General features: G+C 41.4%; 1 protein-coding gene across 14 annotated transcripts in view; it reads left to right on the forward strand.

The window, feature by feature from the left end:
- dclk2a (doublecortin-like kinase 2a) overlaps nt 1-16053 on the forward strand; it is a 65724-nt gene that overhangs the window by 27062 nt on the left and 22609 nt on the right. For 2 of the 14 annotated variants that reach the window (XR_009648652.1, XM_060873134.1), the window contains exons 3-7: nt 519-702; nt 7003-7104; nt 7961-8017; nt 10892-10992; nt 13609-13656. Coding sequence is in view for 13 of the 14 variants with exons in the window: in XM_060873134.1 (XP_060729117.1) it covers nt 519-702; nt 7003-7104; nt 7961-8017; nt 10892-10992; nt 13609-13656 (492 nt within the window). In the remaining variant the exon portion in view is untranslated. The remainder of the gene's footprint in view (nt 1-518; nt 703-7002; nt 7105-7960; nt 8018-10891; nt 10993-13608; nt 13657-16053) is intronic. The other 12 variants (XM_060873135.1, XM_060873140.1, XM_060873137.1 and 9 more) reach the window with 12 other exon arrangements.

Consider the following 16053-nt stretch of genomic DNA (forward strand, 5'->3'; position numbering starts at 1 on the left):
CTAATCCTCCTCCAAAGTAAGAGTGAAAGAAAGTCGTGCACACACACACACACACACACACACACCTTATTAAAAGCACATTTCCCTGTGTTTCAGTTCCAACATCTGAGAGCTTTTAAGAGTTTTGGCTACAAATTTACCTCAGCGTTTTTTGTCTTAATGCTGTTTAGTTTAGCTTAACATGGAAATCCTAACAAAAACCTGTGCTAGGTGGCTAATTAGCTAACATGGTGTGCTGTTTAGCCAGTTAGCTGCAAACTCAGTATGTGATAGTGAACAATAACTAGCAGCAATTAAAGGGACCAAGGGGTTTCCTAAAAGGGTTCTTAAAGGGGTTCTTAAAGGGTTCTCCAGTGTACTGCAGAATTGCACATTAAAGGTTTTAAATATTTTTTTTTAAATATTCTGATTTTAATACTGTTTATTTCTAATTAATCTATCTTTCTTTCTTTCTTTCTTTCTTTCTTTCTTTCTTTCTTTCTTTCTTTCTTTCTTTCTTTCTGAACATAATTTGTAAGTTCTTGTTTATTTATTTTATCTTGTCTCTCTTTCTTTCTCTCTCTCTTCCCCAGGTCACTTGTCTGCAGGACTTTTTTGGCGATCACGACGTGTTCATTGCGTGTGGTCCGGAGAAGTACCGCTATGCTCAGGATGATTTTGTGTTGGATCACAGTGGTAAGGCTTGTGCAGCCTTTCTAAATGGTAGGCTTGGCTAAACACTAACCTCCTCTCACTTCCTGTTGTGTTTGTAACATCTATCCTCACGTCCTTCCCTCACACCCAACATGCATCCACATCACAACAGAACACGTCACTGTGGCCATGCAGGTGCTGCCTTCAACCTCTGTGACAAAGTAATGGCACCCACATGTCACTGCCATCTATTAACTTCATTGCTTCTGTAAGACCGTGAGTGTTGGATTTACCAATCCAGACGTTAGTGAACAGCGAGCTGTGCATTAAACAGTGAATGACGTATTCTTCAGTAGACCTGCAGTCATTCCACTCTGGTCCATAAAAGCAACTGTTTTTATTCATCATTTACAAACTAAACAATTCAGTTATAGTTTTTCTCAAACATCCCATAAGTTTATTAGTAATATACATAAAGGATATATTGGATAGAGACAGGGGGGCACGGTGGCTTAGTGGTTAGCACGTTCGCCTCAGACCTCCAGGGTCGGGGTTCGATTCCCGCCTCCACCTTGTGTGTGTGGAGTTTGCATGTTCTCCCCGTGCCTTGGGGGTTTCCTCCGGGTACTCCGGTTTCCTCCCTCAGTCCAAAGACATGCATGGTAGGTTGATTGGCATCTCTGGAAAATTGTCCCTAGTGTGTGATTGCGTGAGTGAATGAGAGTGTGTGTGTGCCCTGCGATGGGTTGGCACTCCGTCCAGGGTGTATCCTGCCTTGATGCCCGATGACGCCTGAGATAGGCACAGCCTCCCCGTGACCCGAAGTAGTTCGGATAAGCGGTAGAACATGAATGAATGAATGAATGGATAGAGACAGTTTCATATGTTATTCATCAATGTTATTTTGTATTTTTTTGCTTTTCTCATATCATAAATGTATTTTTTGATTCGCCTCAGTGTTTAGTCACATTAATCTAAACTGTTCACTACGAATGTAATAAAAAAAAATATTCTGCTGTTAGTAGACATTAGTAAAAAGTCACTACTAGGTTATTGTAGCTAAGTCAGATAAATTAATGCATATTTTTGGTTATCAGTCCCTCTTTTTCTTTTTGTCATTTTCAATGCTTGATTTTGATGCAGGTTTTTTTTTTTTTTTTTTTATAATTTTGCAAAGAGGGGGCACAGTGGCTTAGTGGTTAGCACGTTCGCCTCACACCTCCAGGGTCGGGGTTCGATTCCCGCCTCCACCTTGTGTGTGTGGAGTTTGCATGTTCTCCCCGTGCCTCGGGGGTTTCCTCCGGGTACTCCGGTTTCCTCCCCCAGTCCAAAGACATGCATGGTAGGTTGATTGGCATCTCTGGAAAATTTTCCCTAGTGTGTGATTGCGTGAGTGAATGAGTGTGTGTGTGTGCCCTGTGATGGGTTGGCACGCCGTCCAGGGTGTATCCTGCCTTGATGCCCGATGACGCCTGAGATAGTGACCCGAGGTAGTTTGGATAAGCGGTAGAAGATGAATGAATGAATGAATTTTGCAGAGAATGTTGTGCTTTTTTGCTAGAAAACTACTAGAATTTGTGAAATTCCATGCACAAGATTCTTCTTCTTAACTCTTTCCCCTGAAGACACAAATGTAATTCATTTCTATGTACTCATGCGTCCTGCCCAAATAGGCAGAAATTCTGCTGTAAATTTGAAAAGATTTGCAAAAAAAACTTTTGAGTTTCTTAGAATATTTGATTTTCTAACGAATAGAGTTTCACTGAGTTAAATTCTAAGGTCACAAAATCAAAAAATCTTCTGAAAAACTGTCTATTAACAATTGTAAGAACAAGCAGCGATTAAAGAGGCCAAGCACTACCATAATCTTTCAGTAATATATGTAAGGAAAAGCTGGTAGAACAATAGCACATAATGAATAGGGTCAATTTAAAATGTGATTCATTATAAAATAATTAAATTCTTATGCATTAGAGGACTAACACCTCTATTAGTGTCAGGGATCAGCGCGGACCTTTGGACACGTGCGAATGTTTTTATTATTGTCACGTGTCTGCCACGCCTTGGTCCGCTCCTCCCTGTCTCCTCACCTGTTTCCCATCCTGTGATTGACTGTGTGTGTGTATTTATGTGAGCCGCGTTGCCGATGGCAGGGCGGATTCATTAGTGTATTTAAGTTAGATTAAGTTACGTTAGTTCCCGGTGTCGTGTGGATGTCTGTTTGTTTCCCTTGTGTATTAAACCCCTATCATTTGAAGCTATCCTGCCGACGGGTCTGTCTCCTTTCCACCGGATCCGGGGGCCTGACAGAATGAATCCGCCTTAAGACCCAGCAGACCCAGCAGGATAGCTTCCAGCTCGGACCGGCCTTTTTTTTTTCTTTCTTTTTCTTCCTTTTTTTTTCTCCGGGGAAGGACGCCGCTCCGTTTCCGGTTTCTCCCGAGGAGGACGTCGCTTCACTTCCCCCTGGACTGTTCCGTCAGTCCTTCCGGGCCTGAGTCCAGTGACATCGCTCCACATTTCTCCGGTGAGGGACGCCGCTCCGTTTCCGGTCAATTCCGAGGAGGACGTCGCCTCACCACGTTCGCGGAGGATGTCGTCATCCTGGTTGGCCCCCCTTTTTTTTTTTTTGTTTGGCGCCCTGCGGCATCGCCCCGCATGTTCCAGTGAAGGACGCCGCTCCGTTTCCGGTACAGATCCCGAGGAGGACGTCGCTTCACTTTTTCCGCGGGGGGTGCTGCAGGTCCGAGGCGGAGGATCCTTCCCCCCTGGACTGTTCCGTCAGTCCTTCCGGGCCTGAGTCCAGTGACATCCTCACCACGTTCGTGGAGGATGTCGTCATCCTGGTTGGCCCCCCTTTTTTTTTTTGGTGCCCTGCGGCATCGCCCCGCACGTTTCCGGTGAAGGACGCCGCTCCGTTTCCAGTACAGATCCCGAGGAGGACGTCGCTTCACTCTTTCCGCGGGGGGTGCTGCGGGCCCGAGGCGGAGGATCCTTCCCGCCCTCCCGCCCCTTTTCTCAGGGCGCCGAGGCGGGGGTTTGGCCGCGGTGCGTCGGGGGATGTTGCTCGGCACCTCAGTTCGGCGGTGGACGTCACTCGGCCCTACAGCTCGGCTGTGGACTTCGCTCGGCCCTTCAGCTCGGATGCGGACGTCGCTTCGGCCCTTCAGCTCGGCTGTGGACGTCGCTCGGCCCTCTTTGGCTGCGCCGCCGTGTGCCCTGCTCCCCCCACCTACCTCGCCATGTGCCTTGGCTCCCCTCGCCTACCTCGCCGTGGTCCTTGCTCCCCCCACTGGCCTCGCCGTCGTCCTTGCTCCCCTCACCTGCCAATCACCGTGGGCCTCGCCCCCCCCTCCTGGACCTTGTCGGGTTTTGGCGCTTCGGGAGCCGCGCCTTAAGGGGGGGGTTCTGTCAGGGATCAGCGCGGACCTTTGGACACGTGCGAATGTTTTTATTATTGTCACGTGTCTGCCATGCCTTGGTACGCTCCTCCCTGTCTCCTCACCTGTTTCCCATCCTGTGATTGACTGTGTGTGTGTATTTATGTGAGCCGCGTTGCCGATGGCAGGGCGGATTCATTAGTGTATTTAAGTTAGATTAAGTTACGTTAGTTCCCGGTGTCGTGTGGATGTCTGTTTGTTTCCCTTGTGTATTAAACCCCTATCATTTGAAGCTATCCTGCCGACGGGTCTGTCTCCTTTCCACCGGATCCGGGGGCCTGACAATTAGGTGATGCTCCTTCAGTTTTCAGCTGTACTCTACTCACGGCTGTAGCCCATCTACCACAAGCTCTAGTGTGTCGTGTGATGCTTTTCAGCTCAACTTGGTTATAAATAAATATTGGTTTATTTGAGTTATCGCAGACTTGTTTTATCAATATGTTTCTAATGTGGATGTTTTTTTTTGTTGTTTTCATCAATCTGTGCAAACTCTAGAAACGGCTGTTCCTGTAAATTCCCAGGAGAATTTCTGAAAAAGTCAAAGTGGCAAATAAGGTTGCAGTCAGACAGATCACAGTTTCTCCCTTGTATGAAATTTTAGAATCATTTTCTGTCAAATGGACAGCCTTTAGTTGAGACTGAACACAAATAAATCAAAATTAATTAAGGTTTTATCAGAAATCAAAGCAAATAATAAAAGAAGTAAAACACACACACAAACGCACACACAATAGAGTATGTAGTTCATCTGTTCGATGTCTTTGCCCTACTTATCCTTAGCTGCCCCACTTAGATAAAGTAGGACTTTTCCAAAAATAATAGAAGAAAAAAGAGACAGGGTGTTTTCTTCAGACAGTCCTGGTTTAGATCCAGTTTTATTATGTTCTCTATTAAGTTTTGCCAAATAATTATGATACATTTATCATAATTAAATATTGTGTCAATTCTTCATTTAGAATAAAAATGTTAAAATTGTTTTTTTTCCTGCAATTACATAAATTACTTTAAGTATATAAATTACTTTTGGGCTTTAGTTATGTCACATTACCTACAGACTCTGTACTATTTTGATGCTGTATTGATTCTTTATTTATGAACCTATCCAATCATATAGCAGCAGAATTATTTATATAGTCATGCAGATGCAGGTCAAGAGCATCAGTTAATGTTCACATCAGATATGTCCTACTTCTGGTTGGAGTTCAAATCAATCACTGCTGCTGAGGATGAACCCCATGGACAGCCTGGAGATACATGAGATTACTGTGGATGGTGTCAATTAGAAACCATAAAGTTGACTTTGGACTGCAACGTAGACCTTCATGTGAAAACTAGAATGAATTTTTTCTTGGTTACAAAACTGCACTTTCTGACCATATACTGTAGTACACAGTTATACAAGGGAAATGATTTATAATCACACTCTCTGGTGTCACCCAGATAAGAACAGCTTCCCTATTGAGTCCACTTCCTCTCAAGGTTTCATCCTTATATCATCTCAGGGATTTGCTCAATTTATCTCCTGCTTTTATAGGTTTCTGTAAAGCTGCTTTGTGAAAATATCATTTGTTTAAAAGCGCTATACATTCATTCATTCATTCATTCATCTTCTACCGCTTATACGAACTACCTCGGGTCACGGGGAGCCTGTGCCTATCTCAGGCGTCATCGGGCATCAAGGCAGGATACACCCTGCCTTGGGTGCCAACCCATCGCAGGGCACACACACACACTCTCATTAGCGTTATACAAATAAATTCAAATTGAAAATATCATAAAATGATCTGAGTGACGTTGAGCATGGTATGTTTGTCGGTACCAGATACACTATTGTGAGTATTTCAGAAACCCCTGAATGACTCCTGGGATGTTTGCATACATCTGTCTCTAGAGTTCAAACAGAATAGTTCAAAAATCAAAAAACTGTTGATGGTACAGTAACTTATAAACCCACAGAAGAAAAGCATCACACATGACGTCCTATCATGAGGTGGATACTTTACAGTAGCAGAAGAGCACATCAGGTTCCACTTCTGTCCTCCTACAGTGGGCACAGAGTCACCCAGACTGTGAGATCAGTGACCTACTTAAAATCACTTTCCACTGTTACTGCAGCAGACCGTAATGCTCGCTCGCTTGAGTTCAGCAAGTTCAGAAGACAGAACAGAGGGTTTGATACAGAGTGAGATTAACAAGGCTGGAATAACTTCCACAGCGATGAAGGGACTCAGATTCGTTTATTTAGTGTAAGAGATGAGGATAGATTTGGAGTGGAAGGTTAAGGAAGGTTAAGGAAGTACAGGATTGGCTGGAATGATTTATTTTACACACACACACACACACACACACACACACACACACACACACACACACACACACATATTAAGTCCCATGCTTTATCTTAGGCCATGTTCATAGAATCCAGTTTGAATGTGTGTATGTCGGTTTGTGTGTGTATGTATGTGTCTATATGTTCATGACTGAGCTTACAATGCAACTGTGAAAATGGATTAATGGTGATTAATACAATCACACACACACACACACACACACACACACACACACACACACACAAACATATTAAAGTCCCATGCTATCTTTTCAGCCATCTTTATTGAATCCAGTTTGAATGTGTGTATATCGATTTGCGTGTGTGTGTGTGTGTGTGTGTTGTGTGTGTGTTCATGCCTGAGCTTACATGTAACTGTGAAAATGATTGTATTCATGCTGGTTTCTGAATGTTTACAGACAGTTTCACAATCAATAGAGCAAATTTTAAAGTTGGTCTTCTTGATGTATCTTTTTTTACACAGTAAAACTGCTTCTTTTATCTAAAGTGGAGAAATGTCATCACTGTACACACTAATATAATTATATTTATTTATAATGTGTGTGTGTGTGTGTGTGTGTGTGTGTGTGTGTGTTACAGAGTGCCGTGTGCTGAAATCTTCTTGTTCTTCTCGCTCCACTACGCCAGTGAAGTCCAGTGGCAGTAAGAGTCCAGCACGACGCAGCAAATCTCCTGGATCAGGTCAGCAGTATGTCACACACACACACACACACACACACACACACACACACACACACACACACACACACACACACACAAGGCAAGGTGAATCTGACACTAGGTATTATGTAAGCAGCACAGATGTGTCATGAAGACTTACAGGAGGACACTGTAGTGTTTCATATTGAGGAGCAAGCTAGTTCCTCTCATGTTAGCGTATATGCTGTATAAACATTTGTTCCTTCACTGGACTCTTGTTTTTTCCACTTTCTGTCAGATAATAAGTTAGAAACCTGACACTTCTTAGACTCCTTTCATAAACCTTAAATAATCGCCTTAACCATCCTCTATACAAGTCCCTGTGAATTAGCTGTTCCTTTCAAAACGTAGACGTATCTCAAAACCTTCTGACCAATCAGATTTTTGATTTCAGCATAACTTATTTACATGGAATGTACATTTAAAGGTGCACTACATGAACACTGGCATAAGTATCAAGCAAACACTATGTTATTTCCCTCAATTCGAACCAATTCGATTTGATCGCAGACTCCAGGAGTGTTTACATGCACCTTAAACATTTTAATCCTGATTCAAATCATCATTAACATGTACATTACACCTACTGCCTGAAAATGCAAGATGTAAATAAACATACACCTCACTGCACTATGCCACACGTGTGCAAGGGTTTTTCCGTATCAGTTTGAAAATAATACGAATCAAGCGTTTACATGGATCATTTATGTAATCCTATTTACTGGGTTGTTTCCGATCTACACCATTCGATCCTATCATTTATAGCTGTGAGTTTCCATGCCTTTTTTCACAGAAATGATTTCTTTCTCTTTTGTTTTCTTGCTGTGACAATCTGCAGTGAGGAAAACTTCTTCATACTTGTCCACTAATGGACAGTCTCCAGTAAAATCCCCAGGTTGGTATTGCATGCTGTGTTAGCTCAGGGGTTAAAGTTGTCCTTAGCACATCTATTCAGCTGCTCTGTTACATTTACAGCATTTAGCAGACACTCTTATCCAGAGTGACTTACATTTTTTTTTTAATTTCAGTTTATACACATGAGCAATTGAGGGTTAAGGGCCTTGCTCAGGGGCCCTGCAGTGGCAACTTGGTGGACCTGGGATTTGAACCAATGACCTTCCGAATCCGTAGTCAAACACCTTAACCACTGAGCTACCACATCCCCCGTTACAGTATATGACATTATATTTAGATAGTTTAAAATCTAGACAGCAGCCTCCAATGTGTATATGGCAGATTATGTAACTTCACTAACTTTCATTACCTAGAAAGGTATCTGTATATCGGGGTAGATTATACTTTTAGTTTTGTCTGCTAGTAAGAGATACAGTTAGCAATTCAACATCTGTCTGTGGCATTTGTTGCAACATTATTAGTTTTATTTGGCTACTTTGAAAGCTAGCTAGCAACTGCTCTATATGTATGTTATAGACAATGTTATTTAATATAACATTGTAAACTCAGAAAGCTGTCAACTTCCTATCTGTAAATGGCAGATGATGTCATTTCATTAGGTTTAATTAGCTAGACAGGATGCTACCTAGGGATGTAATTTCAGGTAGATAAAAATCTAGATAGCAACCATATTACATATGTTTTGCAAGCTTCATTAGAATGATTTGGTTAGCTTGAAAGCTAGCTAGCAACCACTACAGCTGTTGGAAAACTATCCAGCAATAAAACTTAATTAATTAGTTATATGGCTAGTTAGACATTTTGCTTCATCTGTACTGTATGTCACAGTGATTAATGTTATACCTGTTAATTTTGTAGGTTTGTTAGAAAGTCAGCTAGCAACTTCTCATTTGACCAAAACATTATTGAAATTATTAAAAACCAATCCTGGAACACATCCATAATAACTATCCTGGCATTAGAAGCAAGCAAGCAAGTAAGCAATCTGACCTTGGCGTGACCTTGATTCCACCTTTCGAGAGAGTTGCGCATAAACTCTGGCTTCTGAGTTTAGCATTTAATCAGACTAAGAGCAATCCAGCATGGTTCTTTCCTCCTTACCGAGCTGAGCTATTTTAAAACCGGCTCTCTGCCCACACTCTGTCACACTTTTTTTTTCTAATGTAAGGCTGGCTAATGCAGCATTAACGAACTTACCAGGCCCTCTTTATCACCCGACCAGCCTGAATGACTGCAAGTGCATGCCCACAGAGGAAATGCAATTTAACCACCAACCATCAAGGCAGCAAGCCTGGATTAATTAGTATCTTTTAATAGAAACTGATGCCTTCTGAGCCAGATTCAAATCACAACTGACCAATGAGCACTGTGTAGAAAATGCAGTAAGATTAATTTCTATTTCATATATTATGCTGTTAGTGCACTACAGATATAGTTGATTGACTCATCATTGAACACATTTTGCTGTTAAATTTGCCTGAAAATCATGTACTGATCATTCTGTTGTAAAGGTGAAATTTGCATAACTGAGTCAGGTTAGCAACAGATGATAGTCTATAACTACCCTTGTATGTTTGTATCATAGTATACTTGTTGGTAGCCTTGAATTATCTCAAAGTTGCAAGCAGGATCCTGTGGCCTGACCCAAGCATTCTCCAAAGTAATCACATTACTTTGCATCTCCAGGGATATACAGATGATCTTTCAGTGTATAGCAGCTGAGATATAAGCAAAACATTAATTCCACCGGGATCTAACAGGAGGAAAAAACATATGAACTCAGAAAGAGAGTGAGGCTAGAGAAAGAATAGAAGAGGGCAGAGGATTGAGCTTTGTGGGCTACCAAGTAAAGTCCATACTGTATGTTAGCAGGTGTGGCTCTCCTCAATGTCATCTTATGACAGGATTTCTAGCTAGAACAAACTACCATCCTGCTAGGCTACTAAGGCTCCAGAGGATGGACAAGTAATTCTCACGTCTAAATAAAGTAAAGACTGGTGGAAGATCAAGAAGGACCAGAACCGATGACAGCTGATGTAGCAATGTGATACCTTACAGAAACAGCCACAAGGGCCACTTTGGTGGAGTGCAAGACCTTGAAGCCAGACTCTTTAAGACCCTGGAGTTCATTAATTGTATAAACAATTGGTACCAATTGGTAGTTGCTGATTTCCAAGATATCTAGTGTGGCTTTTTCAGGTATAAACCTTTACTGTCTTGTGGGTAGTCTGTGCTTGAACAGATCTTCCAAAAGTAGAACATTCACCAGTGTCTGATGTGTCTCTTTGACTCTTAGCCATGAAAGTGCTTCCTCTTTTAACTAGAGTCTGGGCTGATATATAGATGTGCAAATGCCTTTTTATGGCATCTCATTAAAGTGATTGGCTTCTCTGCCATCTCATAATATTTTCATTCACTGATTGCAGTGAGTTTAGATTGAAGAGCGATGAAAATTGGCCATACCTCTCGATACACACAGGAGTAGGATTAAACAGAAAGAATATTGAGCTTTACTGGAAGATTTTGTATGCCATGGTGGTTTAAAGGTTAGCATGTTTGCCTGGATTCTTTGAGGTTGAATGCTTTGTGCTCTGAGATTGCATGTTCTACCAGTGCTTTAGGGGTTTCCTCTGGGTACTCTGGGATACCTCTCTAAATCCAAAGACATGGATTTGCCATGACTGAATGAAGAAAAGTTCTGTAAAAAAAAAACTGGGGTGTTTTGTTTGTCCTTTGTCTCTAGCAGTAATGAATCTCTCTCTCTCTCTCTCTCTCTCTCTCTCTCTCTCTCTCTCTCTCTCTCTCTCTCTCTCTCTCTCTCTCTCTCTCTCTCTCTCTCACTTTTCCTCATTAGTTAACGGAGTGCTTCCCAACCTGAGTCAAATTTCCACCCCCAAATCCACAAAGTCCTGCAACTCATCCCCCACGAGTCCCCGCAGCATGCGCAACTTCAAGGTGAGAGCCCATCACCATGGCAACGTCTCGGCGAGCAGGTTCTTGACAGGATTTTAAGATACATGCTGCATATTTAGACATGTTTATTCAACAGTTCATTAGCATGAGGGACATGTAGGAAAACAAACAGATGACTGTTAGGGTCGAAACGTTTTTTTTCTCTTAACTATTCAATGATAGATTTATATTATAGACGCGACATTCAATGCAGTTTACCCTGAGTGTAAAAAAAGTGTTAGTGATGACTCGTCTTCGAACAAAAGCAGAAGATGATATTAGTCACTGTCCCATTTTCTCGAAATCTAATTTAAACTCCCACGTTCCTGTCTTTTCACTCCACATATGCGTAGGAGAGTTCCATTTGTATGTATGTGTTTATTCAACGTGTTAAAACTAATAAAACGTGAACTATTTTGCATATTTTAACTGCCTTGCAATTAAATGTAATACGATTAGTTAAGTACATTAGGTACAACTAAGACCTATTAAGCAAGAGAGAAGCAACAATGTCCTTTTTCAGAGTGACTTTCATCAGACATTCATCTGATTTATACAACTGAGCAGTTGAGGCTTAAGGCTTACCTTACAACCTGCAAATCAGTAGTCCAATATCTGAAACGCTGAATTACTATTCCCAGAAAATTTGTCCATAGCCCCGAGCCAGGGGAGCAAAACTGACCATATTCTCATGGAAGGAAGGATGACATACTATCTCCCCTTTCAATGACAGCGACACTAGCCAACTATAGGCATCTGTGAGCTCACATATGCAGAAGAGGTTGGATAGCGGATAGGGGAATACTGACCGACGGTTGGGATTTGGCCAAGATTAAGTTGCAGAAGTTGTTGGGCGAAGGGGGGGTGCATTTTGTCATGTTATCAAGCAACCTAAAACCTTTAACTCTTCTGTAGTGAAGACTTTCTCATGGTGGAAAACCTCTAGACCAGGGTTGTCAAACTCAGGCCCAAATTTGGCTCGTGGTGTAATTATATTTGGCCCACGAGATCATATCAAATGTGCATTACAGCTGGCTAGCCACATGCTCCACTAATACTACAAATCCCAGAATGCCTTGCCACTGTATTGACGCGTAGTCACGAACAGCAAGCACCCCTCATTCTCTGTTGACAGTCGTCAACAACCGTGCTACAGTCACATCGGGCAAGTTAACTCCACCCTCCACAAAAATGGCCAAACGAAAGATGGACAATAGGAGCTTTCAAGACAGATGGGAGGCAGATTATCTGTTCACAAATATAAAGGACAGACCTGTTTGTCTTGTGTGCTAACGGAGCTAACGTGTCTGTAACGAAAGAATATAACATAAGAAGACACTAGTCGAAAAGTTGGATTTTGTTGTTGGTTTTGAAAAAGATCCACTTCAAAAAGGAACTTAAAATGATCCGGTGAGAGGCGTCATTTATTTTATTTATTTAAATAAGAAATGAACACAGGGGGGCACGGTGGCTTAGTGGTTAGCACGTTCGCCTCACGCCTCCAGGTCGGGGTTCAATTCCCGCCTCCACCTTGTGTGTGTGGAGTTTGCATGTTCTCCCTGTGCCTTGGGGGTTTCCTCCGGGTACTCCGGTTTCCTCCCCCGGTCCAAAGACATGCATGGTAGGTTGATTGGCATCTCTGGAAAATTGTCCCTAGTGTGTGATTGCGTGATGGGTTGGCACTCCGTCCAGGGTGTATCCTGCCTTGATGCCCAATGACGCCTGAGATAGGCACAGGCTCCCCGTGACCCGAGGTAGTTCGGATAAGCGGTAGAAGATGAATGAATGAATGAAAGAAATGAACACCACTGATGTGCCTTTTATTTCAAATTTAATTTATGTGTTTGTAATATCAAGCTCTGGTTGTTCCAAATCCTGTGTTCAAGCAAAACTAATGTTTGTTTCCATATGAAAAAGGTTGAACATTACATATCAGTTGCAGTTCATTTTTCAATAAATATTCAGTTTGGCCCGTGACTTTATCTCAGTTTTATATTTTGGCCCACTGTGAATTTGAGTTTGACATCCCTGCTCTAGACCATTCAGTGTTAAGGAAAACTTATAGATCAGCAACTCGAGCTTAACAAGTCTGTGTGATTGTAATAAACAGTATTGGCAGTATGAGCACATTAATATATACCTGTGATTGACAGCCAGAAATAGTGTCAGTTTCTTCTATAGTAAATCAACCAGTGCTCAGGTATAAATTTAAATAATTGAAAACCAAATGTAGTTTTGCATTTTGGTTACTCTGGCAAAGAACCCAGTCGAGGTGTCGTGTTGTGACAGATCAGCACCAAATTCAAGTGCTTGCCATCTTTGCTATACATAAAAAAAAAATTCCAGGTTCAGAACATTTGAACCTACAAGTGTTATATAAACAATCTTTCACTTTTCCAGAATCCTATGGACTTTGGTATTATTAGAAAAGCATTTAAAGAAATATTCATTCTGTTCTGCCATTAGCTCTTGTGCAGCAGGGAAGAACGATAGTAAGAATAGATGTCTAAACAGTCATCTACCTATCCTAATAATTCGACATACTTTGCTTTTGCGTTGTTGACTTTATTAGCCAGACTATTGATGTGCTTCTTTAAATATCTTCTCACTTGCTTTTAGTTTAGTTGCAACAAGCGGATTGGGGGCGCCTTCCATCTTTCTGTGAAGGTACCATGAAGAAGTTTGGAGTTTATTGTTTGTTTGTTTGTTTGTTTTTTTAAAGATTTATGTGCAACTGCTAACCAGCCATAGCGCTTCTGTCCACTGAGCACTGAATGGAAATAACATTTACGATGTACAATTTGATTTGTTCTTCAGTATTGCACTGGAGCTACACTGCTAATGTAGCTATCTTATAAGCTTCCTGTGCTTGTTAGCGATGTTAGTCTCAAAGCTCCTTGTAGCTTAACTGAACTATTACGTTTTTGCTGAGGAGAAAATTGTGTAAATGTTATTTCTGGAAGAACTGTTGCATCAAATTGGAACCTTAATCCCTGTCCTTGTACAGTATGATAGGTATTTTTAGGATGAACTGGGAAAAGTCATGAATAATTCATGAGCATGACTGGCTTCATACAATCATAGTGTATACAATCAGTGCATTGCTGGTGAACGAGACTTTAAAACTTTTGTCTTTTTCTCTTAATCGGGTACACTTTCTATTTTGCCGAGTCGAGTTAATCGCACATAGTGGAGTTGACACAAAACTAAAATTTAGTAGATAAGTATTAAAACTATAGAACTAACTCCAGAATTGAGAGCCATTAAAAAATTGGGTGAGTGTTACACACACGCTGGCTACGTTTTTGTGATACTTGCAGTTAAAGGTGGGGTCTACGATTTTTGAAAGCCAATGTTGACATATAAAATCACCAAAACAAACACGCCCCTAACCCAAATGGGTCCCACCCCTGTATTGATAGCTCCACCCACACATACATACAGTACATAACCCAGGCAACTAATGGAAAGAAATGTGTCTTTATCATAGCTGAAGGGAAGAACAATACGATTGCAGATAAACAAGCAAGCAAAAATGACACACAAGCATAATCATGCAAAGGACAAAGGCATATATTAGTTCTGTGTAACAAAACAAAACCAACGTTACTCACCTATCGAGAAGGAAAAAAGCGCCTCGGCGTCTTAATTAAAGTTGGCCGCATTTTCACAGATTTTTTTATCACAGATTCACCTCTTTTCTATCGTAGTAATGTAGAGAGGCAGCTACAACCGCGTTTTGCTAGTAACAGTGTTTAGCTCAGGAGTTATTGTCTCGGGAATCTCCAATCTGTGAATATGCGCCAACTTCCTGCTCCTTCAGTTCTCTCCAACGCTGGAAAGCTGATCCTATATTAACACGTCCTACTTCTTACCTTATCGTAAGCCTTTCTTCGCTTTCTTTCTTTGTTTTTATCCTCCATGTCAATGTTAAAACCGCTTTCTGCTAATGTCACACATGTGCACTGAACACTCTCTCCGCCCATATTGACAAGACCCGCCCCTTTCTTCTCATTGGCTACACGTTTGTTTTGATTTTTGTTTAGTTGTCGGCCCGACTCAGTTTTCTGAAGCATTTCTCAAAAATTGGAGACCCCACCTTTAACTTTTGAATTAAATACTCCATCTTTGTCTAATATTAAACACATAAACATTATGGCTCTATGATGTATGTTGCTTGATCGACTTATCCTCCAAACCCTGTGCATTTTTCCTTTTTCAGTAGAGATTATCAATTTTGAATTGTTGAAAACAAAAGCATTGATAAAAATATAACATTTACAGCATTTGGCACACGCCCTTATCCTGAGCTACTTTTTTCTCATCTATTTAGCTGAGCAATTGAGGGTTAAGGGTCTTGCTCGGGGGCCCAGCATTGGCAGACCTGGGATTCAAACTCATGGCCTCCTGATCAGTAGTCCTCAACCACTGAGCTACAGCGTTCCCCTATAATCATCTCACAGACAATTTCATTGCCTTCATTTAGCATCTATTAATAAAATGCAAAATAATAAGATGTGCTGGATCAAGTGCTGCTTTATTTTATAAGCTGCTGAATATCAAGAGTGGAAGCCATTTCTTTAAACACACAGATGGTTTTAATCCATTGAACAGAGCATCGACAGAATCAGCTTAAGCAGCTGCCTGTCTTGACTCTGAATACATTTAACTTTCCCTGCATAACATTTGGACTTCAACCCTGAATATGTATTTTTTTATGTTAAATTTAAAAAAAAATCCAAAACATGTACATACATATACAGAACATATGAGTCAGTGTCTTCCTCCGAAGTTACATGCTCCTAAAGATCTGTTTTTGGATATAACACAACCAAAATAATTTGTTCAGGATTTTCCCCCAGTTTATCCTAATTAAATATATCTCCCCCTGACCGGACATCTCCTCCTGATTTCCGCAGCGCTGCCGTTTGCGCCGACTGGCTTGAGTAGTTTTAGGCTTTGCAGATACCTTCTTCATTCTCATTTAATTAGAGATAAGTACTGTGGAGACGTAGTACGGTCATAGTGTCACTGCCATTTGCTCCCAAAATGCAAGAGAATGTG

The sequence above is a fragment of the Tachysurus vachellii genome, chromosome 6 (assembly GCF_030014155.1).
Source record: "Tachysurus vachellii isolate PV-2020 chromosome 6, HZAU_Pvac_v1, whole genome shotgun sequence".
Taxonomy (NCBI): Eukaryota; Metazoa; Chordata; class Actinopteri; order Siluriformes; family Bagridae; genus Tachysurus; species Tachysurus vachellii.